Source organism: Oreochromis aureus, linkage group 8 (assembly GCF_013358895.1).
Source record: "Oreochromis aureus strain Israel breed Guangdong linkage group 8, ZZ_aureus, whole genome shotgun sequence".
In the NCBI taxonomy this organism is placed as follows: Eukaryota; Metazoa; Chordata; class Actinopteri; order Cichliformes; family Cichlidae; genus Oreochromis; species Oreochromis aureus.
Window position 1 is genome coordinate 10,804,617 of NC_052949.1, and position 20,184 is coordinate 10,824,800.

The 20,184-nt window shown below is 38.5% G+C and overlaps 1 protein-coding gene and 1 long non-coding RNA gene across 5 annotated transcripts in view; one reads left to right on the forward strand and one right to left on the reverse strand.

Moving 5' to 3' along the window:
* The window catches only part of LOC116328810 (melanopsin-A-like), an 82,020-nt gene that overhangs the window by 58,716 nt on the left and 3,120 nt on the right, over window positions 1–20,184 (forward strand). For 3 of the 4 annotated variants that reach the window (XM_039616354.1, XM_039616351.1, XM_039616355.1), the window contains 6 exons: window positions 4,176–4,347; window positions 4,584–4,745; window positions 5,534–5,641; window positions 8,927–9,098; window positions 9,194–9,382; window positions 14,970–15,041. In XM_039616354.1, the coding sequence (XP_039472288.1) occupies window positions 4,176–4,347; window positions 4,584–4,745; window positions 5,534–5,641; window positions 8,927–9,098; window positions 9,194–9,382; window positions 14,970–15,041 (875 nt within the window). The remainder of the gene's footprint in view (window positions 1–4,175; window positions 4,348–4,583; window positions 4,746–5,533; window positions 5,642–8,926; window positions 9,099–9,193; window positions 9,383–14,969; window positions 15,042–20,184) is intronic. The other variant, XM_039616352.1, reaches the window with a different exon arrangement.
* LOC120441424 lies at window positions 488–1,729 on the reverse strand. The gene is made up of 2 exons (XR_005614068.1): window positions 1,565–1,729; window positions 488–1,262 (listed from the first exon to the last, which is right to left on the reverse strand). It is a non-coding gene; the product is annotated as an uncharacterized LOC120441424 (long non-coding RNA).

The following is a 20,184-nucleotide window of genomic DNA, read 5'->3' on the forward strand; positions in this document are numbered from 1 at the left end:
TTGGTAACAGCTGCGATGTACTCAGGTGACAGGGCTCGTATCTGATAAGTGACTTCATTCGGACATTCAAGTGTGTAAGGTAGTAAGGGTTCAAGTGTTGACAGAGCAGCTCCACTCTCATACTCCACAATAACATTTTTGTGGTAAGAAGACTTGGGATCATCTATCTTAAGGGTTCTTGCTGTTCGACCATATCTGTTTAAAAAGTCTTTTAAAGCTTCATCAGTGTCTGTGCCTGTAATCCCATTAACAATAACTGAGTTTGGGATTTTAACATTCTCTCTGTCAACTATTTCCATTTTGCCGGACTTGGCCTATTTTTGAGGTCTGGGTCAGGAAAACAACCTTGAGGAATCAATTACTACTCCTGGCTGGCTCGCCACTTCTGTAACACTTCTGGAGTCGTTACAGTATACTAGGACCAGTTAGGTTCGACTACTAGAGTAGTAATGAGTGTAGGATGTAATAAAGACCACAGACCAGAAAATACGTTTAAATTGCCGGCTTGTTATTTTGGAAAAGACAGAGATAATAGACAGTTGACAAACATTATATAAAACATTCAACACACCTTTAAGGAAACAAGATATTTTCTTTCCTTTTAGTTCAGTAATTTCTGTTAATTTATCCTATTTATTTCAAAACCTTTTATTTGGCTTTAAAAGGATGTTATTTTCAACCTAGGTTATTGTTTTATTCATTTCAAGTTCTAAGTTCAAGTTTATCCTTTGACCTATTTGAATTAACACTGTGTTATTTAAATCAAGCTTAGTTCTTTTAAGCCCAAGATTTAATTTAATCTTGGTCTAAGTTCAACCTTTAAATTTCAACCATTCCTTATTTTGTTTTAACCCAACAAAATTATTTACATTTCCATTAACACCATTACAGCATTAAAATTGGTTGTCCAAAATAAGTTACAAAACATGTAAAAACTGAAAACAATTCAGCAAAAGGCTGAACAAATCCCTTAAACAAACAAATAAACAAAAGAAAATTGTCTCTGTGTCCTTTAACTATAAATCCTGGAATTGCTCTGAATGATTATCCAGTGCTTTGAAAGTCCACTGTTCTTTTGCAGAGGTGTATGGATTAATCCTACCAGTTTTTTAGTGAAAGAGTTCAACGTCCAGCAGGGGCAGTTTCCTTTTTCCTGCTCGGTACAGTTCAATGGGTCCCTGGGTGGCTCGCCATCTTGTTTCTCGCTCAGCGGATCAAACTCCGATTCTAGCTCGGCATTTCCCGATCCAAACCTTAATGGCCTACCATAACAACAAAGCAATATGCATAAACATTTGAAAATAACACACGGGTAGCCCTTAAATAACAGTAAAGTCCGTTTTTCCAGCTTATTTAGCCGTAAATGAGGTGACGCCAATATGGCGTGCTGAAACACCGTCAAAGGCCTTTGAACTGCAGCCTGTGTGTTGGTCAAGCACCAATCCACCGTTTTTAACATAAAACAGCATAAATCTGCTACCTTGACTTTCCATTTGCATGAAATGAGCAATATAATACAACAAAACATTTCTTGCATGAAATAAAATACAATTTCTGAACTCACCAAGTCCCGTTCGGTTACGTTCACAACGTCACCAAGGCAAAGACAGGTCGGAAAAACAAAAATATATTCTCCAGAGTACAACAATGGCTTTATGTAGACTTCTGGCTTGTTTTTTAATATTTTTTTCACTCGTTTAGGCAGCAGCTCCGCAAGAACTGTCTGCATTTCTCCTCTCCAGCTTCAAAAGAAGAACAACCCGCTTGGGTGTGGCTATCACAGGAGTCACGCTGCAGCGTACCCTTTCACAATAAGAGTCTGAACACATATTTTAGCCATTTTACCTGAATTAACATAAAAACACCATGAATTAGCAAGTTTTTTAACCTTTTAACATATGTTTAAACACAAATGAAATCCTATACCATGAATTATATCATTGCTGATGTTTTTAATGAATTTCCTTAACCATTATGTTCTATTTATTGACAACTATTTATCACCAGTAATATATTTCTTATGACTGTTTTTACTAACAGGCTTTTATCTATTGACAACTGTTAACCAGGGTTACATTAGCTTTTGGCTTTTCCTGTACTGTGTTTGATTTAGGGGAGGGGTATTTCTGTCCACATCTTGTTCAAGTATCACAAAGTACAACTCCAGCTGTGAAAGCAACTGCTGCAACTCATGAAGAGCAAGTCCACATTATTAAAATCATAGACACTTAAGCTTAGGCCTGTCCAGAAAGTGTGGGAGGACTGATTAATACAACAAAATACAGCTAGCAATTATGATTAATAGAGGTGTAGGGTAAGAAAAAAAACCCCAAACAAATGCATACAATAGTAAGATTTAGACACTTACATAGCCTGTCACAGCATGATGTCGCCTCCACAAAGGATCCCATGGTGGTAGTACATAATGGGTTACATGGCAGCACCATGAAAGCCTTCTCCCTTTTCTTAATCTCTATAAATCCAAGCTTTTTCTGAAAAGGTTGAAGGTTTTAAATTAAAATCTACACCATGGCTTCTTATTAAGCCTAACCATAACCATGACTGGAAATAAAAGTGAAATCGAACGTGTCACTAATACTGTATGATTAAAAATAAAGGTGCTTTTGGACCATGTGCCAAAAACAATGGAACCACAGGGGAGATGTGTTTGACTTGAATGCGCATTAACTCATTCTTTATCCAGTGTCACCACCACCAGGGAGTGCGTATACCATGGCAAGGCTCTTAATTGTTTTTCCATTGGTATGTAATGCATTCTTAAGAAGCTGTGGTCATTTTACGTATTCAAGTCTAGTCTCAGGGAGTGACAATCAATGGAAAGCCCCACTAACAATGGCAAAAAAAACCTCTTCAGGATTTCAAAGAAATATCTCAGTGACTCCAATAAACAGTGATACAGGAGAATTACATAAACAGTACAAACCAGTAATGCAGCTCAATTCTGTACATGTATTCCCTATCTATGCTTTGTTACCTGTATTTTCAAAGGTTATTGGCTCTTTCATCCATTGTCTTCAATGTTGTTTAGGAGTTTAGCAGTTATAGGATGGATTTCCTTCCATACATCTTATATAAAACAGTGTTTTCTTCCATTTTTCAGTCCAGTGAATAGACAAAATAAATCAATGTGGTAAAAGGTTGGCCATATAGTGTATTCCATTCATACAAGACTCACAGGCTCTACCGACAGTGAAGAAGGCGCAGCAGCGCCTCTTCTTTCTCAGGAGACTGAAAAGATTCGGCATGAGCCCCCGCATCCTCAGGACCTTCTATCGCTGTGCCATTGAGAGCATCCTCACTGGATGCATCACCACCTGGTATGGCAACACCACCGCTTACAACCGCAAAGCTCTCCAGAGAGTAGTGCGGTGTGCTGAACGGATAATTGGAGGTGAGCTTCCTCCTCCAAGACATCTACAGGAAGCGGTGCCTGAGGAAAGCGGGAGGATCATCAAGGACTCCAGTCACCCCAGCCATAAACTGTTCAGACTACTTCCATCAGGAAGGAGGTTCTGCAGCATCCGGTCCCGTACCAGCAGACTGAGAGACAGCTTTTTCCACCAGGCCATCAGACTGCTGAACACGTCATAGACACCTCACCCTCACTACTGGAACTTCAACATTATGCACTCCATACTGTACATTAATGCCACTGTTTTGCACATACCTACCTCTGTATATTTTATATTTTATATATCTTATTTTATTGTTTACTCTATTTCATTTGTAAAACATGTATATACACACTCACACACACACACACACACACACACACGTAGAAAAACATATTTAGTACACACATTCAGTAATGTATATACCTTTATATATGGTACATATATTTATTACTTTTTAGATTAACCATTTTTATATTTTGCTTGTTGCACGTTATTGTATTTTGCACAACTCTGTTGCTTGTGAAGCTTGCACACAAGAATTTCACTCGCATGTACTGTACCAGTGTACCTGCACATGTGACGTGACAATAAAGGTGATTTGATTTGATTTGATTTGATTTGATACCGACAGCCCTTTATTGAAGTAGTAGGCACAAACATGTTCAAAAGTCAAAGACTTTTCAGGAGCAAAGAGGCAGGAGAAAAATGTCAGATTTAATGATGTGGAAAATGACCAAAAGAGTTTATGTCCTCCCAAAGGTGCCTACGTCCCGGAGGGTCTGATGACGTCTTGTTCCTGGGACTACATGACGTTCACCCCTTCTGTCCGCTCCTACACCATGCTGCTCTTCACCTTTGTCTTCTTCATCCCTCTCTTTGTCATCATTTTCTGCTATTGCTGCATCTTCAGAGCCATTCGACACACAACGCGGTTGGTACTGTTCATGCACACACGCACATCGATGCCATTTATGGCTATTTTTCTCAAAGGTCTTCTACACTCCTGTGACACACTCCCACAGCTGTGTGAATATCAACAAGTTAGCCATAAAAATGAATTACAAACGAGGGTCTGTTATTACAATAAAATTACAAATTATATTATATTATAGACAACGGCTTTCGACAACTATTTTTACTGGTGGTGGGCGTGTCTGTGCATCACAGGGCGATAACAAAGATCAATTGCGAGGGGACCAGAGACTCTGCAAAGAGGTTCCATAAAATGAGGAGCGAATGGAGGATGGCTAAAATTGCACTCATCGTCATCCTGCTGTTTGTCATCTCCTGGGCCCCTTATTCCTGCACAGCCCTCACTGCATTTGCTGGGTAAGTGCACAAGTGTGTGTGTCAGAGTCTGCTAAAGAGACCTCTTTTTTCACAGTCCAGTGACGTCTAAAATTCTCCATGAGGACGAAAAACCACCAAAGTTTAACACTTTTTGGGTGTTTGACTCACAATAAAGTATTGAGTTTATGATTGAAGATGCCATTAAAGCTGTTTCAGCCAAAAGCTATTTGTCTATTTCTCCATTTTAAGCTGGCTGTGTGGTTTTAGTCGTAACAAGACTGTCAATATTCCTATAGGGAGTAAACTCCCGTAATGGATTACCTAGAACGGAGTATTCATCAATACACATGCATGACAGAACCAAACGTTTGTTTTTTAAGTAGATTTGTTCCAAACCACCATATGTCTCTCAAGACTTGGTAGACCAATAAGAAACTAGGAAAGGCTGGATACTGGATTTATCAGGTAGCCAGTAACACAACTACCTGCAAAGAACAAGAACTGCTGCCTGTTCTTTTGCGATGGACTGTGCTGCCTGTCCAAGAAGTACCCCATCATTGTCCCAGTGTCACCTGAAGTATAGCCTCCAGCCCACCGTGACCCTGGCTGAACAAGCAGTTAAGAAAATGGTCGGGTGAAGTGAGGGATGAATTCAGCACTAAATGCAAGCCCAGCTGAGTGTCCCAGTCCTGTGTCTCTGCACTAATACTGCACAAGAAAACACACGCCCACCCATGCCCTTGTCACACAAATGTGTCTCATTTCCTTGTCTCATTTTTCTTCCTGCCACCATCTGTCTCATCTCCCTCTCCCTCTCTCTCTCTCAGGTATGCAGACTTGTTAACTCCTTATATGAACTCTGTTCCCGCTGTGATCGCCAAAGCATCAGCTATCCACAACCCCATCATATACGCCATAACACATCCTAAATACAGGTAGGACCTACACTCAAGTGTTAAGCTGCAGTAACAGTTAAAAAATAACGATGTTCTTTCTCAATCTCCTCGCACACAACAGCGATGAATAAGCAGACGTTACACAAGGTGTCAGAATAATAATTAAGGACATAAAAGTAAAAAGCTTTTTGCAGCTTCAGTACGTGCACAATGGCACACCACAGTAAGAATGTAAGAAAAGAAAGAAAACATCAAACTACAAAAAGGAATAATAAAGCAGTGTGACAGAGAAGTATAATGGTTATACAGAGGAAGTAAAGAAAAGATGGAAAAGAATCATTTTGAAGTACTTCAGTAAAGGTTCATGTTGTCTCTCTGGGTTTCCCCCCCCAGGCTCTGACTTTTTTAAAGAACAAATTTAGCTGCTTCCATGCTCATGTTAGTTATCTCTCCAAGTAAATATTTCATTTTATTTGGTTTGAGAGTGTGTCAAATGTGGTATTGCTCTCTCTGCATGTGTGCATAATTGATACTGTGTTGCCAGGTTTGTCATTGTCACCCATATAAATGGCTGGGATGTGTTTCCTCGGTCTATAGTCAGTTACATCTGATCAGCACTGATTAGAAAGGGAGATTTGGGGTTTTAGTGAAGAGGTTGCTCAGTTGTTGATACTTTAACTGATGCTGATGAGGCTCTGCTGAACTTGGGTGTTAAGACCCACAGCACCCACAGGTTTCACTGTGTAGCTTCATCCACTGATGGCACAACCACAGAATGATTAACATGTGTGGTTTACAGGATATCAGAATAAGGTTTTATTGTTCTTCAATTATATTAAAAGGCTATAATTTTAGTTTGGGGTGTGAGAGGTCCTAGGTTTGAAACGAAGGATCAGCCCCCAAAAATCTTCAAATCTCTCAGGAGGCCAGCATATAAGATGTCACAAAGTTTCTACAGTTCAAAGAATTTTGAAGAATACAAAAACAAAAATAAAAAACACAAATAAAGGAGATTGGAGCTCCAGAAACAAACAAACAAAAGAAGGTTGAAGGCCACCCACCCAGTGTGTGAGTCGATTAAATTGTCTTATCTAAACTTGTGTTAATAAACCAAACTAATGAAATTAAAACTGAAAACAGTGCTACCCGCAACATTCAACTCAGTAGAATGTTGAACTTTAAAAAACTGCACTAAGCAGCTGAAGTTAAAAGAGGCCAATGTGAGAGCAGAGAGACACGCCATCCTGACTTCATATGCAAGCAGATGAGTCTTCATAGATAGTCATTACTGTGCATGAAACAGAGAGTGCTAGAAAGCAGGTTAATAAAGATGATCAAATACAATAACCAGAGGGTAAATGTGCCATCGCACAGAGGCGCATGACACTCCCAGTGACTGCTTTGCACTCCTTTAATCACATCCTAATATAAAAAATTGCGAACAAGCTACAAATCTTCTTTAATTTACAAATCTCTGTAGCATCCAAAGCTTGAAACCAAAACAGCTTTTATGAATGTAAGATTTAGAAAAGGTAATATTGTGTTACGACCGGTTAGACAGGCAAGGAAGGGAGTCACACTACCACCTGAATATGGATAGCAAAGATGTTTTAAAGTAGGTGGCAAACCTGGTTATGTCTGTAGCAGTGGTGTGAAATGGTGCTTGGATGGGCTGCTAAGCATGTTGTATGGGATGTATGTGCAAAAGCAACTAAAATCATAACTCAAAAAGAATCAAAAAGGCTGATGTGCTGCAAAGACAGCACAGTCACTGTCACAGGAGTGAAGAAGAGGAGCAGCAGGAGCCCAAAGCTACAGAAGCAAGCTTTAAATATCCCTGCAGAACACTGGCCAGGTGTTCGGCACCTCCTGCAACCTCCTGCAACACATGACACTCACACAGACACATACACACTGATCCCACAAGAAAGTCCGATGCAATAACAATTTGGAGGGATTTGGACATATGTTACTCAGGGCCTGATCTGTAGAACATTTCAGTTCAAAACCTATTTTTCAGACTTTTGCCCATATTTTCTGATTTGTGGGATGGTAAAAGCAGAAATTCAAAATCAGTAAAAGAAATGAACAATGAAAAAGAATGCAAATGACTTCAAATTATTGTAAAAATAGAATTTTTAAAGAAAAATATTGTGAATTTATATAATCAACTGGGGAAAAATTCTGATAATATTCATTAGCAGGCTACACTTTCATGTACACGATGCACTTACTTTTGTTTTTGGCTGTAGTACAAGGACATTTGGCAGCAAATATCCTTGTATTTTGGAACTTTTGGAATTACTAACTTTCCAATTAGTAGATGACCTGCACTACCTCCTGATTTACAGCTGCCCCTAAAGTTGTTGCCATACTTACCATGAACACACCTACGCACTAGTGAGTGTAAGTACAAGCAAACTTGATCTGAGCAGACACTATGATCCTGTTTTCCCTTAAAGTACTCACTATGTCCATTTTATGATAACTTTGCTCCTTATCAAATTATTAGTTTAAAGCTAATCCTCACATGCATTCTGCACCTTGGCGATGGAGCCAATTTTAAAGACATTACAAAGTGCTAGGTGAACATCAGCCTCAACCTACTTTATAATTTATTATCATTAATTTATTACTACTGTTTATTATTTGATCCTGCTTTTGTGTAGTAGTTGGCACATTCGCTTAAGCAAAAGGATCCAGCAGGAGACAAAAATCCCTTTTAGGTTTTATCAGGAAGAGAATCCCAGGTGAAACCTCTGCCGCATCAAACATGCCAAGCTACCCGCTGTAACAACCCCACCCCACCCCCCAACCCCAAGTGAATAAGGCTGAAAATAGCTTATTTGGTTTTGTTTTGTGTTGTTACAAGAATCACAGATGCATCTAGAAACTGAATAGTAGTAAATGCATTAGTAAGGCAATGATTAAATAGCAGTGAAAGAGCAGTACAGTGAAATAAAGGAAAAAATAATGTGCTGACTAATACTGACTAATGCAGTGACAACATGGGCAGTCTTAGTAGTTGTACCACAACCCCTTAAATGCACAGCATTAATCAAACTTGTATAGAGTAGAAAAGCGCTATACTGTATATATATCTAGTTCATTTACCATTTACCAAACTATAAGGAGCCAAGCCTCGGGACTACTTGACTTTTTTCGGTATTCTCATCTTGGTAACTTTTTAACATCCTAATTAAAAGCTGACATTTGTCTAATTCAGCTCAGCTTGTAAGGATGTCATGCAGTTTCACACTTCACTATCATGTAATTTAATAAAAAATGCAATTATGGATTGGAAAATGTCTCTGTCTCGCTCAGGTCAGCAATCAGCAGGTACGTTCCTTACCTCGGGGTATTACTGTGCATGAAGGGCAGAGACCGTTTCAGCAGCAGCAGCTTCCAGTCCACCCGCCGATCAACCCTCACCAGCCAGTCAGAGTTCAAAGGCCCCAGCAGGACTCACAACTCCTCCCAGTCTGAGAGTGAATCAGTGAGTGTGGCTCATATTTAATATGTTTTGTATTTTATGTCCTTGTACAAAGGTTTAAAATATGGGTTGCTGATTTCAGTCCTTTTCCATCTCAGGCCCAGTTCTCAGACACGGAGGAAGACTACTCTTCTCGAACTCCTGTTAGTCGTCACTTGTCCAGTGATGCCAAACAGGTGCGTCACGCTAGCCAGAGGTCAAAGGTGAGAGGGTATAACACAGAGTACGAGAGAACCTCTGCTCACAACGCCACTGATCCAGCCATATGTCACCTCTCACCAATCACTGTGAGTATAACAGCCTGATTGTGTAAAGGTATTGCTGCTAACATGACAAAAAGTTCCATGATTCCAGTTTACTTGATTTTAATTAGCTTTGTCTCCCCTTCATCCTCATCTCCTTGTGTACTTTGAAAAAACTTTTCAGTGTTCACTAAGTGGAAGTCTCTTTCTGACCACCTGCACAGTGTCCTTCAGTGTATTAAAAGCCTTCAACTTGTGTTTATTTTGGGGAAGAGAGAGTTACACAAGGTAAAATCTGTGGAGTAAGGTAGGGAGTGATCACAATTTAAGTTTGGTTCCTGAAAGAAGTAGAAAGAAGTTTTGATGCATTTTGAATGGGTGTACAATGGCAGGCTGACACAACACCACTGTTGAGGTACTTTATATTGAATATTCCCTCTAAGACACCTCAGGATGCTACAGTAAAACTCTGCACTGACAGTCTTTCCCTTGCAGATGAATTCATAGCACACAACCCTTCGAATGACATTTTAACTGCTTCTGTGCGTGCTTGTGATTGGATGTCCCTGTCACTGGTTAAGATGTACCAAACTCTTTCACTGAAACAACTGTTTGGACACACAGCTCTAATCACCAGAACTCTGATGTAAAAGTTGTTTCACAAGGACCGAGTTTACTTTCTGTGCAAATTTGAGGTCTGCTGTGAAATTGCGGTTAAGCTTGTGCTGGTAGTCTTGAATCGGAGGTGTTAACTTTTTCAAATTTAAAACAGATAAAGTGTTTTTCGTTCTATAGGCAGAGTCGCTGAATTTTTTGACAGCACACATAGAATATATTTACTATATAGTAAACCCAAAGTTTTATTTTTACACCATATGGTATTTCTAAGTGTATTTCTGAAGTATAGAGTTAAGAAGGGGTGAAATAGGACTCAGGTGATCATTTCTTATAATAGTTTCATGATGTTTTTGATGGAAGGTTTTGCTTCTTGTTTGTCCATCAAAGCTGATCTACATCCTCTTAAATTGATGTTTGGGAGCTCTGTTAAACTCAAGACATTGTCGATGTAATCAATCTTTAATTGCATGTAACTTAATAAGCACATATTTGTTGGAGTCCACTTAAAATCCAGGCTCCTCAATGTTGTGACCAGGGACTGTGTAATTGTGTTACTGTGGTGCCAGAAAATGACGCTGATCTTGCTGGTTTGGCTTTGCATTTCAGTATAACTCATATAGTCTGGTTACCTATGGGAACAGCTCATTTGACTTTTTAAAACAAATTCAAGTCACAGAAAGAATTTCATGAAGAACAAGCACCTCACGGACTACTATTGCTTTTAAATGACTCTCTGAAGCTGACATTTGCAAACCGTCTCAGTCTGAAATCTTCATGTCTGGAACTTTATTGTGATCACAGCTACTTTAAAATCAACCCGCATATAAACTCTGCCATCAGAAATACAGTAAAATGAAGAAAAGAGTGTCATGTTGGGATCAGCATGTATTGATGTCTGCAATCATTAGTGACAAAAATGTAACTCACAGTTTCTCCACTGAGGGACATATGGTGTAAAGGACCAAGTGAAAGTGAATATAAACCCACATAAAGTATGTTTTTTAGACAGTGAGGGAGAAGACAGCGACACTGAGGATAGAGAACAGGGAAAGATAAACAGTGGGTGTCATTGGAGCGGATTCAAACCTGGGCCTTACAGCATATGGGTCGCTTGTTCAAGCCAGTGAGCTAAATTAGCACCCCACAAAATGCAACTTTTAATTGCAAAACTCAGTAAATGAACAGCTGTACGAGTTTACAGTGCATGCAAATTTCTAACTGATAGGCTGTTGAATGGACTATAAACTCTCACAGTTTAGTGCACATAAAGAAGTCAAAGGAAAGTTTTATCCAAAAGTTTAACCTCCGTCAATATATTTATTGATTCAAAGGCTGGAAGTCACCTGTGGGTCAATCCATGTGGTTGTCATAGTTACATACTGTAAGTCAATCTGTTTGTGAGTCATAAACTGTCAAGGAGCATAAACAACCACCAAAAAAAAGCACACAGGCAAATAGCCAGGTCACGACTCAGTTATAACAGCATGGTTTGAAGAAGTGGAACATGCCTAGCATCCTCTTCTTCTTCTTCTCCTTTTTATTTATTGGCTGCTTCCTTTAGGGGTCACCACAGCGGACTTTCTGCTTCCATCCTGTCATATCCCTGTTAACCCTACCTTTACTAAATACATGAATCTTCTCTTTGGTCTTCCTCTTTCCCTGCTGCTGGAGAGCTCCATCTTCAACATCATTTGCCCAGTATATCCACAATCCTTCCTCTGCATATGTCCAAACCATCGCTAACTTCCTCTGACACACCCATTTCTAATCCTTTCCCTTCTGGTCATATCACCTTTATTTTGGAAGATTCTCACTGGTACATTTCTTCTCCGTTCTACAGGCATCCTTGCGCTCTCCAGGATCAAACAATCTGGTTAAAAAGTCAACTTCCCACTCAACCAACCACCTTTTCCACTCTTCATCCTCTTCACAGTTGCTCCCACTTCCTCCTTATTAATCCTCTGCATCTTTCCTCCATCCTCAAAGCACCCCTTCTATCTTCTCAACACACCCTTCATTTGTTAGTATATGTCCATCTCTCTTGTACATGGGGGAAGACTGTCATAATATAATAACTATATAATAACATAATATAATAGTACTGTCATAATATTGGATTTGTACTGTAAATGAATCTAGGGAACACTCCAGCTGTGGACAGATATGAAAGGAGTCAAATGTTGATGCCTTTGTCACGTGAACGATTGCAGAACTGTGAATGGATCCCTGAAGCTATGATCTACAAATATGTGGTTTTGTTACCATTTTCAAAAACTATTGCATCTCCTCCTCTCTATAAAACCCCGCCTTTCTCTCTGCCTTTGAACATGTCAGCCTAGAACGTCTATAAACACTTTTGATTTCTGATGTGGACAGACAGCATAAACTGGCCCTCACAATGCCATTCACACATCCTCTGACAGACAGCTCAAAATCCACAGTTTATGAGTTATTTGCGCTAACCCACATGTGACCTCAAATACTAAATGTCTGAGCCTCCCCACCAGACAATCACAGTTCTGTAAGCCTTTCTCCTCTTTCTCTCTCTCTCTCTCTCGCTCTCTCTCTCCCTCTCTCTCTGTCTTTTATTAGTCGACAACAGCATGCAGTGGCAGTTTGTCATTTTTAGCTGCCTGCGACCTACAATAAAAAATGACAGAAGTTGCTGGCAGCAAGTGAAATTGGCTGTCGAGTATCTTAAAAATAAGCTCAGCATTAGTTTTCATTCATATCACATCTATAATTTAAGCTTTATCGACTTAGTCACTTTATCAGCACCTTCAAGCGTCACACACGTGTTTAATTTGCATTTATATCTTGTTTGGGATGTTAGCGTTACGTCATAAAATTTGTCCAATAAACTTTGAACATGAGCAGATAATTTTGCATGGTAGTGTTCACAAACTAAGAAACCCAGCGCACAAAGAAGTTATCAGGTCTGTAATCGTTTCTGGTACTGGAGGCCATTCACACCAGCTGTCGCTGATTGTTCTAGCTTTTGATAATTAAGTGGCAGAAACCAACTGATCTTTTTATGATTATCACCCTTAATCCACTCACATGCACAAGACCTCCTTAAACTGAGAGCTTCCATTGTCCTCTGTTACCCAGTGTTGCAACTGAAACCACCATATAAGTTAATCATCATGCAAATCTTTATTTTTACTCATAAACCATTTTAAACCATTTTTTTAATTAAAAAAAAGAACAGTAACTAATGATTAGGTATTTAGAAATTAATGGCTCATTGGCTGGTGTAGGAAGAAAATTATAAAGCTCTCAATTCTGACATGTTCAGAAGCTAATTAACAACAATTTATTATTTAACAGCTTGTTCTGATTCATTCCTCAATATCGTCTCACATTCTTGTGTCAAGTGTCGCCCAGATATTTTATTTGTTTCATAAAGAACAGAAAAAAAGCCTCCTGCTGTTGACAGGCCAGTGAAAGCGACAGGTCTTTTTATGTGGGACATGCAGTATATGGAGCATTTCCGTCTCCCTCTAATCATCTTAGTTCACAGGAAAAAAAATAATACAAGCAATCCACATGTATGCATGATGCAAACACACACATGCAGGCAAACCGCCATGCAGGTCAGGTTCACTGAGGACTCTGATACAGAGGGTGCAAACACTAATCCGGTAATCTGGGACTTTCAGACTTAATCCACAGTTTGCATGATGTGGCCCCGTGTTTAAAAGTACTGCACTTGTTGGCAGTGGAAGAAAGCCCCTGACCACTACCTCCATCTTTAGTCAGTAGTTTGTATACACGTTTACATGACACATACACTCAGACTGTTTCCTATATACACAGTCATCATCAATTTCAATTTATGAGAGTGTTTAAGAGGGCTGGCATTTTAACTGTACGATCATTTTTGATGATGTAGTTTGTGGTTCTGTTAAACTGCACTGAATTAAACAAGCTCCTGTTATTTAGCTTAGCATCAGTCAACATAACAAAATTTAAGTAAAAAACTGCTTTGAACAGATAAGTATAAAGACTGAACTGTTTCCATTTTCCTATTGAGCTGGCCAACCTGCTGTTTTACTGAGACATCATGAGCATCCAGCTCAAATTGAAGATGTCGATTAATTTTGATGGTGAGAAAGAGCATTGAATATTTCAGGGTTTTTAATAGTTTTTGAGACATTCTGATGACACACAGATTCAGATTTCAAAGGGCAAAAAGGGCATGAAGTCACTTGGACATGCCTCCTAAAAAAATCTTGACATGTATTTCATCTATGATATATGAGGCTAAAATTTCATAGCAATCATTATATATGTCCAAACTTTAGACCTTCTTTTTTTTTTTTTTTTTTTTTTTTTTTTTTGCAAATCAGAGACGGTGAAGCTGAAAATTTGAATGATTTGAAATCTTGAAAATAAAAAAAAGAAAATATTTTATGAGTTTCTTTTTTGCATTGTTGTGAAATATAACGTTTTCACATGTTATAAAGACAAATATTCAGAAATTCTAAATAAGAATAATAGTTTAGTGAGTTTAACACATATGTTAAATGGTAGGAGTGCTGGCCTTTTTGTTCATTTTTGAATGAGCTAATACTTGTAGATTATTTTATCTATCTGTCTCAAATTACAGATCCTGATTCAATATTCATGGCAAGAAAGACCAGTGAAAATTTTAGGAATTTATCTCTGATCGTTTTTGTGTTATTTAGTTTCAATGTGCAAAAAAATGATCTGAAAGTGGGTTGTCTGACCATTTTTAAAAAATATTTTACCAGTGGTTTGAACATTTGAAATTCTGGTTTTATATATCAATCTTTAGACTGACTTTAAAACTTTTTTATGCAAATTGGAGCTGCTTAATCAGAAAACATTTTAATAATTTGCTGATTTGAGAGGGAACGATCCTCATGTTTTCCTCCTTTTTTGGGACAGGTCTGCATTCAGTAAAAGTTACCTGAAGGCCCAAATAGCACAAAAGCTGTTGTGAGTATAACTAATAATAAATGGCTGTGTTTATTTGCACACTCTTCAGGCTCTGACAGAACCTGAAGGCATCTCCATGTCGGACATCAGTCTGCAGCCAACCAGCAATCTGCCAGCTTCTGTAAGAATCCACCGATCACCCTTTTGCTTTTTGCCACACATGTAGTTTATAGTTTTGTTCTACTAATAAATAGTGTCTGTGTACATTAAACATACATATATGACCTCCATGATCCAACAACTTCTAGAAATGTTCTTTATCCATCCTCTCAGGTTAACTGTAAGAACATAATATAGTACCAATCATTAATTCACCTTTATTTTTTTAATGTTGTTTTTTGTAGCATGTATACTTCCATTCATTGTGGTTTTGTTCCAGTTATTCATTTGGTTTATCACAGATTTCAAACTCAAGTACTACAGTATGAAGGACATTCTCAGGGCAGTGGATTCCTGCCAACATAACAAAAAACAGCAAATCTTCACTTTTTAATAAAACATTTTCCACATTATATTGAAAAATCTTGATACATACTCTGCTAAATTATTTCACTTTACCAAGATTCCTTTTCTGTTACGTCACATTAGCTTTGCATGTTGCTGCAACAAGGACAAGACCCAGTCAGGATGTTTTTATGTATTATGGCTTTGGGCTGCTTTCATACTCTTTTGTGCTCCTGAAAATCATTATTGTGTTTGTATTTAATGTCAGATTAGATCAGTGGCTATCAATGGGAAAAGGATCCAGTCAACACATCAGTTGCTTTCATGTGATTAAGTCTGTATGTTGTTACAAGCACAAGTATTTATGAGCCGAAAATGCATAACAGTGCTGCATGTTCCCCTGTGCCTGGATCGTTTTTTCCCATGTTAGGTTAATTGAGGTTCTAGGCTGTAGGTATGGATTTGAATGTGAATTAACAGCCTCTATGTTGTTCCTGTGATGGTCTGGTGATCTGTCAGACTGGCATTCAGCAGTTCAGTACAGTGATTAGTAAATATACAGTTTTCTTTTGTCTGTTTGTAAACTTTTCACTACATGATTCAGTAGCCGGTGCAATCGCCATTATCAGCAATAACTTGAAGTAATCATTATTTTGTATTAGGTATTTGGTTTTTCACATTGTTGTGGAGGAATTTTGCCCCCCTCTTCTTTCCAGCATTGCTTTAGTTCATTGAGGTTTGTGGGCATTCATACACAGCCCTCCACAACATTTCAATCGTTTTAAGGTCTGGACTTTGGTTGGGCCAAGCTTTAGCTGTCAAGAGAGATGGACTTACATTTGATATGCTTTGGTATGCAGAGGAGTCTGTGGTGGACTCAGTGACTGCAAGGTGCTCAAATCCTGTGGCTGTAAAACAAGACAACTCCTTCTGTACCGTGCATAACAGTTGGTATGAGGTGTTATTGCTGATATGCTGTGTTTGGGTTTTGCCAAACGTGGCGCTGTGCATTTTGGTTAAACACGTCCACTTTGGTCTCATCTGTGCAAAGAACATTGCTCAAAAACATCTAAGCTGACCTAAGCTGTGCTGCCTTCTTTCTAGAGAAAAGACATACTTTTGGCAGTTCTTCCAAACAAGACATACTTTTTCAGTCTTTCTAATTGTACTGTCATGAACCTGAACATTTTACATGCTGATGATGTCTGTAGAGTCAGAAATGATCTTTCTCTGAGCATTGAATTGCATATCCACTGGTCTGAATGTTCCAGACATGCAAACTGCTAAAACTTCAGCTGTTATAGAGGTGTTCACATTGATGATCAATTAGTTGTGTACAACTGATTAACAGTACCTGACTGACACTTACTTTCCTATTTCCTACAGAAGAAGTAATGGTTTTAAAGTTTCTTTTTCATCGTGGGGCTGAATAGATTTGTTGCAGCAGATGTATATTTATGTTCATATTAAGTTACTTTAGCATAACTGTATTTGACTTAACATTGCTTGAATGCATAAATATACACAGATAAAAACATGAAATGACATCCCTGCCAGTGTCAGTAATGAGATTACTCATCCCTCATGTCTATGTGCAACTTAACCTAATTCAAGGAGTTTCCAGTGTTCGCTGCTGTTGAATGAGATGCCACTTCATGCTCAATATGTTTGATTAAATTTTTTTCAAGGTTTTAAGAAAATCAACAACACATCTTGTTTTAGCCTGGCCTCTCAACAAGTAACCTTCACCATTTAGACCAATTATGCAGTAATGAGGGGGAGGACAAGAGACACATCATGCACACCATTTGGCTCGCTATAATACTAAAACAGCCATCTATAGACTACATGGTTTATTACAGTAGTGTTCCCTGCTGTAGCCACTGTACACTTGTCACAAGTGGGGTGGCTGTAACTCAGGAGATGATCTACTAATCAGAAGGTTGGTGGTTCGATCCCTGCTCCAGTGGTTCAGTGTGCATGCTTAAGTATGCTTGGGCAAGATTCTGAACTCTGAGCTGTTGATCAGCATCTGTGTGTGAAAGTGGCCGATAGAAACAATTATGAGGCTACTCTAAAGTGCTTTGAGTTTGCTTTGAGAACAGAGTAGCAAAGTGCTATATAAGAACCAGTTCATTTACTGTTTACAACAAAGGTTATTAAGGTTCCTTAAAGTGAAAAGCTCACTGGCTAATTAGGGGGTATCGCTCCGCCTCCAATTTCAGTTTCTCTCTTGGGCTGTGTCTTTACATCTAGAAGGTTCTAGTAATTTCCTGGCTGGCTAGGGCTTTTTTTAGTGGTTTGGTCAGTTAGGTTAATTGGTGATTCTAAATTGGCTATGGATGTAAGGTAGATCAAGTGGGTAGACCAAAGTGCTGTGTGGGTAAATGTGCATTGCACTCCAAAGACATCTGACTGGTCAGTATGTCAGTCTATTTCCATTAACCACAGCTCATTTTGTAATGAGAATGAATGGTCTATTCACTGAAATCCAGGCATCGGAAATCTTTGAATCAGGCTTTGAAAAAAATAAATCTTGGCCAGTGTTTCAGTTAAAAATGCAGAGGGGCAGTTGTGTCCTAATTTCACTGTATTTACAGTGTAGACTAGCTGAAAGCAAATGGCATATATTGGCACAAAGATTGTGGATGACTGTGTTATGTTAAGCTCATGGTCATCTGATCACCAAAATAACTCTAATGGTCCATCCATCGATCCCTTATCCAGCTTGTGTCAAACTGAGGCTGGAGCCGAGGCTGGAGCTGACGCTGGTAAAGAGGAGGAAAACAGTACGTCAGTCTATCAGAGAGACATAACAAGTTACCTAACATCCACGTCTTTGGTTTGTGGGAGAAAACCCACTCAGGTACAGGTGGATGTGCAACCTCCTGCTTGGCAGAGAACACAGGAAATCTTTAACCCAGCTGGAGGTTCAAACCCCACTGCGATGAAAAGGAAACGTTGCTAACTTCTGCATAACTGTGCAGCAATGAAATAATTAGTTTTGGGTTACTTAAAAGGAGTGACATTTAGTGTACGTAAAACAGGGCTACCTTTCTTTCCAATGACTGCAAATTATTGGAGTTTGCTGTGTTTGTGCATTTTTTTTTAACATATTTTAATATTTTAACAGAGATCTATGCATTAGAAAATTGCATTAGGGCTGGCTTACACAGGCATGATATAGACTAGGGTATTTTTTCACAGCACATGTTTTATATGGAAAAGGAGGAAAACCGCAGGGATAATAATGCCGTTAATGATGGCTGTATTCCATTTAGGTGAGCTAAATCAAGGGGATGGTAATGGTACATAGTGGTTCCCTGATGAGAGTCCGACTTAATGGAAGAGTGTTATCATTAACATAGCACCGCCTGTGTTTTTCCTGCTTTGATGAGTTGAAATATGTACAGAGAAGAAGGTTTGTTGGCAATAGTTTGATTTTTTGTCACCACTTTAACATTTACATGATATTTTCTATCAGTCTTTCCCAATTGTATGCACTCCTTTGTTCTTTAGGTTTATTTTAAAAGGCTGACTGTGTAGCTTAATAGGCCAATAACTTAAAATAAGAGGACAGTAATTTAAAATGATTGGCAAATATCTTTAGAAATGTTTTCTTTTGCCGAGGTGATCTAATTAGCCGTGCTTTCTGTCCATTCATGGTTAATTCATTTCCTGCTGCTCTGACACTGCTGTATTAATCAAACCTTGTCAACCTTTCTCTTACTGTCCACACCCAAAACTATAATTAGAATATAATATAAAAATAACTCATATTTTCATATTATTAGCACTTGTAGTTCACAAAGATGAAAAAATATTGCCAAGAACAACCTGAGTTTGAACAAGTTACAGAATTACTTTCACAGAGACATTTTAATGGCATTACAACTTAAAGTTAATAAAATGTATAAAATGATTTACTGGGTAGATGTAGTGTAATTTGAGAGTATTTAGCCAGCCCTTTCTCATGTTGTAGGTGTCCAGTACAGCTATTTGGTCAAAAGTAAGGAACTCTTTGGCATTTATACTGCATTTGGACAATGTAACAACTTTTTTTCCACTGAATCATATCTATTCTATCAAAGGGAAAGTAAGAATAGAGTGACTTGTTCCTCCAAAATCCTGCTAATTTTATATCTGTTTAATAGAGAACCATTACCAAATTTTATGGAAACAGTAAGCCTAGAGAAAGTGAAAAAAGAAAAGAAATACTACTACTATGAGGAATATAAATACTCAATTCAATTCATTTACCTCAAGGCTCTTTATATTGTAAGGCAAAGACCCTACAATAATACTGAGAAACTCCTAAGAATCAAACGAACCCCTATGCTAAAGCATTTGGTGACAGTGGGAAATAAATAAATAAATAAAATAAATAAATTTTTATTTATATAGCACCTTTCTAGACAGAATCACAAAGTGCTGCACATAAGATAACAAATAATAAAAGGGTAAAACAGATAATATAAAACAGGCAGAAATTTAACCAAAAACAGTTTTAAAAAGGTGAGTTTTGAGTTGTTTTTTAAAAACAACTACCGAGTCCACAGTTCGTAATGTATGAGGGAGAGAGTTCCACAGTCTCGGGGCCACAGTGGCAAAAGCTCTGTCACCCTTAGTTCTCATCTTAGTCTGTTTTATAGCAAGTAAGCCCTGATCAGATGACCTCAGGGACCTGCTAGGGACATAGGGCTGTAGGGTGGCGTCAGTCCAAGCAAGGCTCTAAATGTCAAGACCAGAAAAACTCACTTTTAAAAGTAAGAAACCTCCAGCAGGCTCAGGGAGGGGCAACAATCTGCCATGACCCGTTT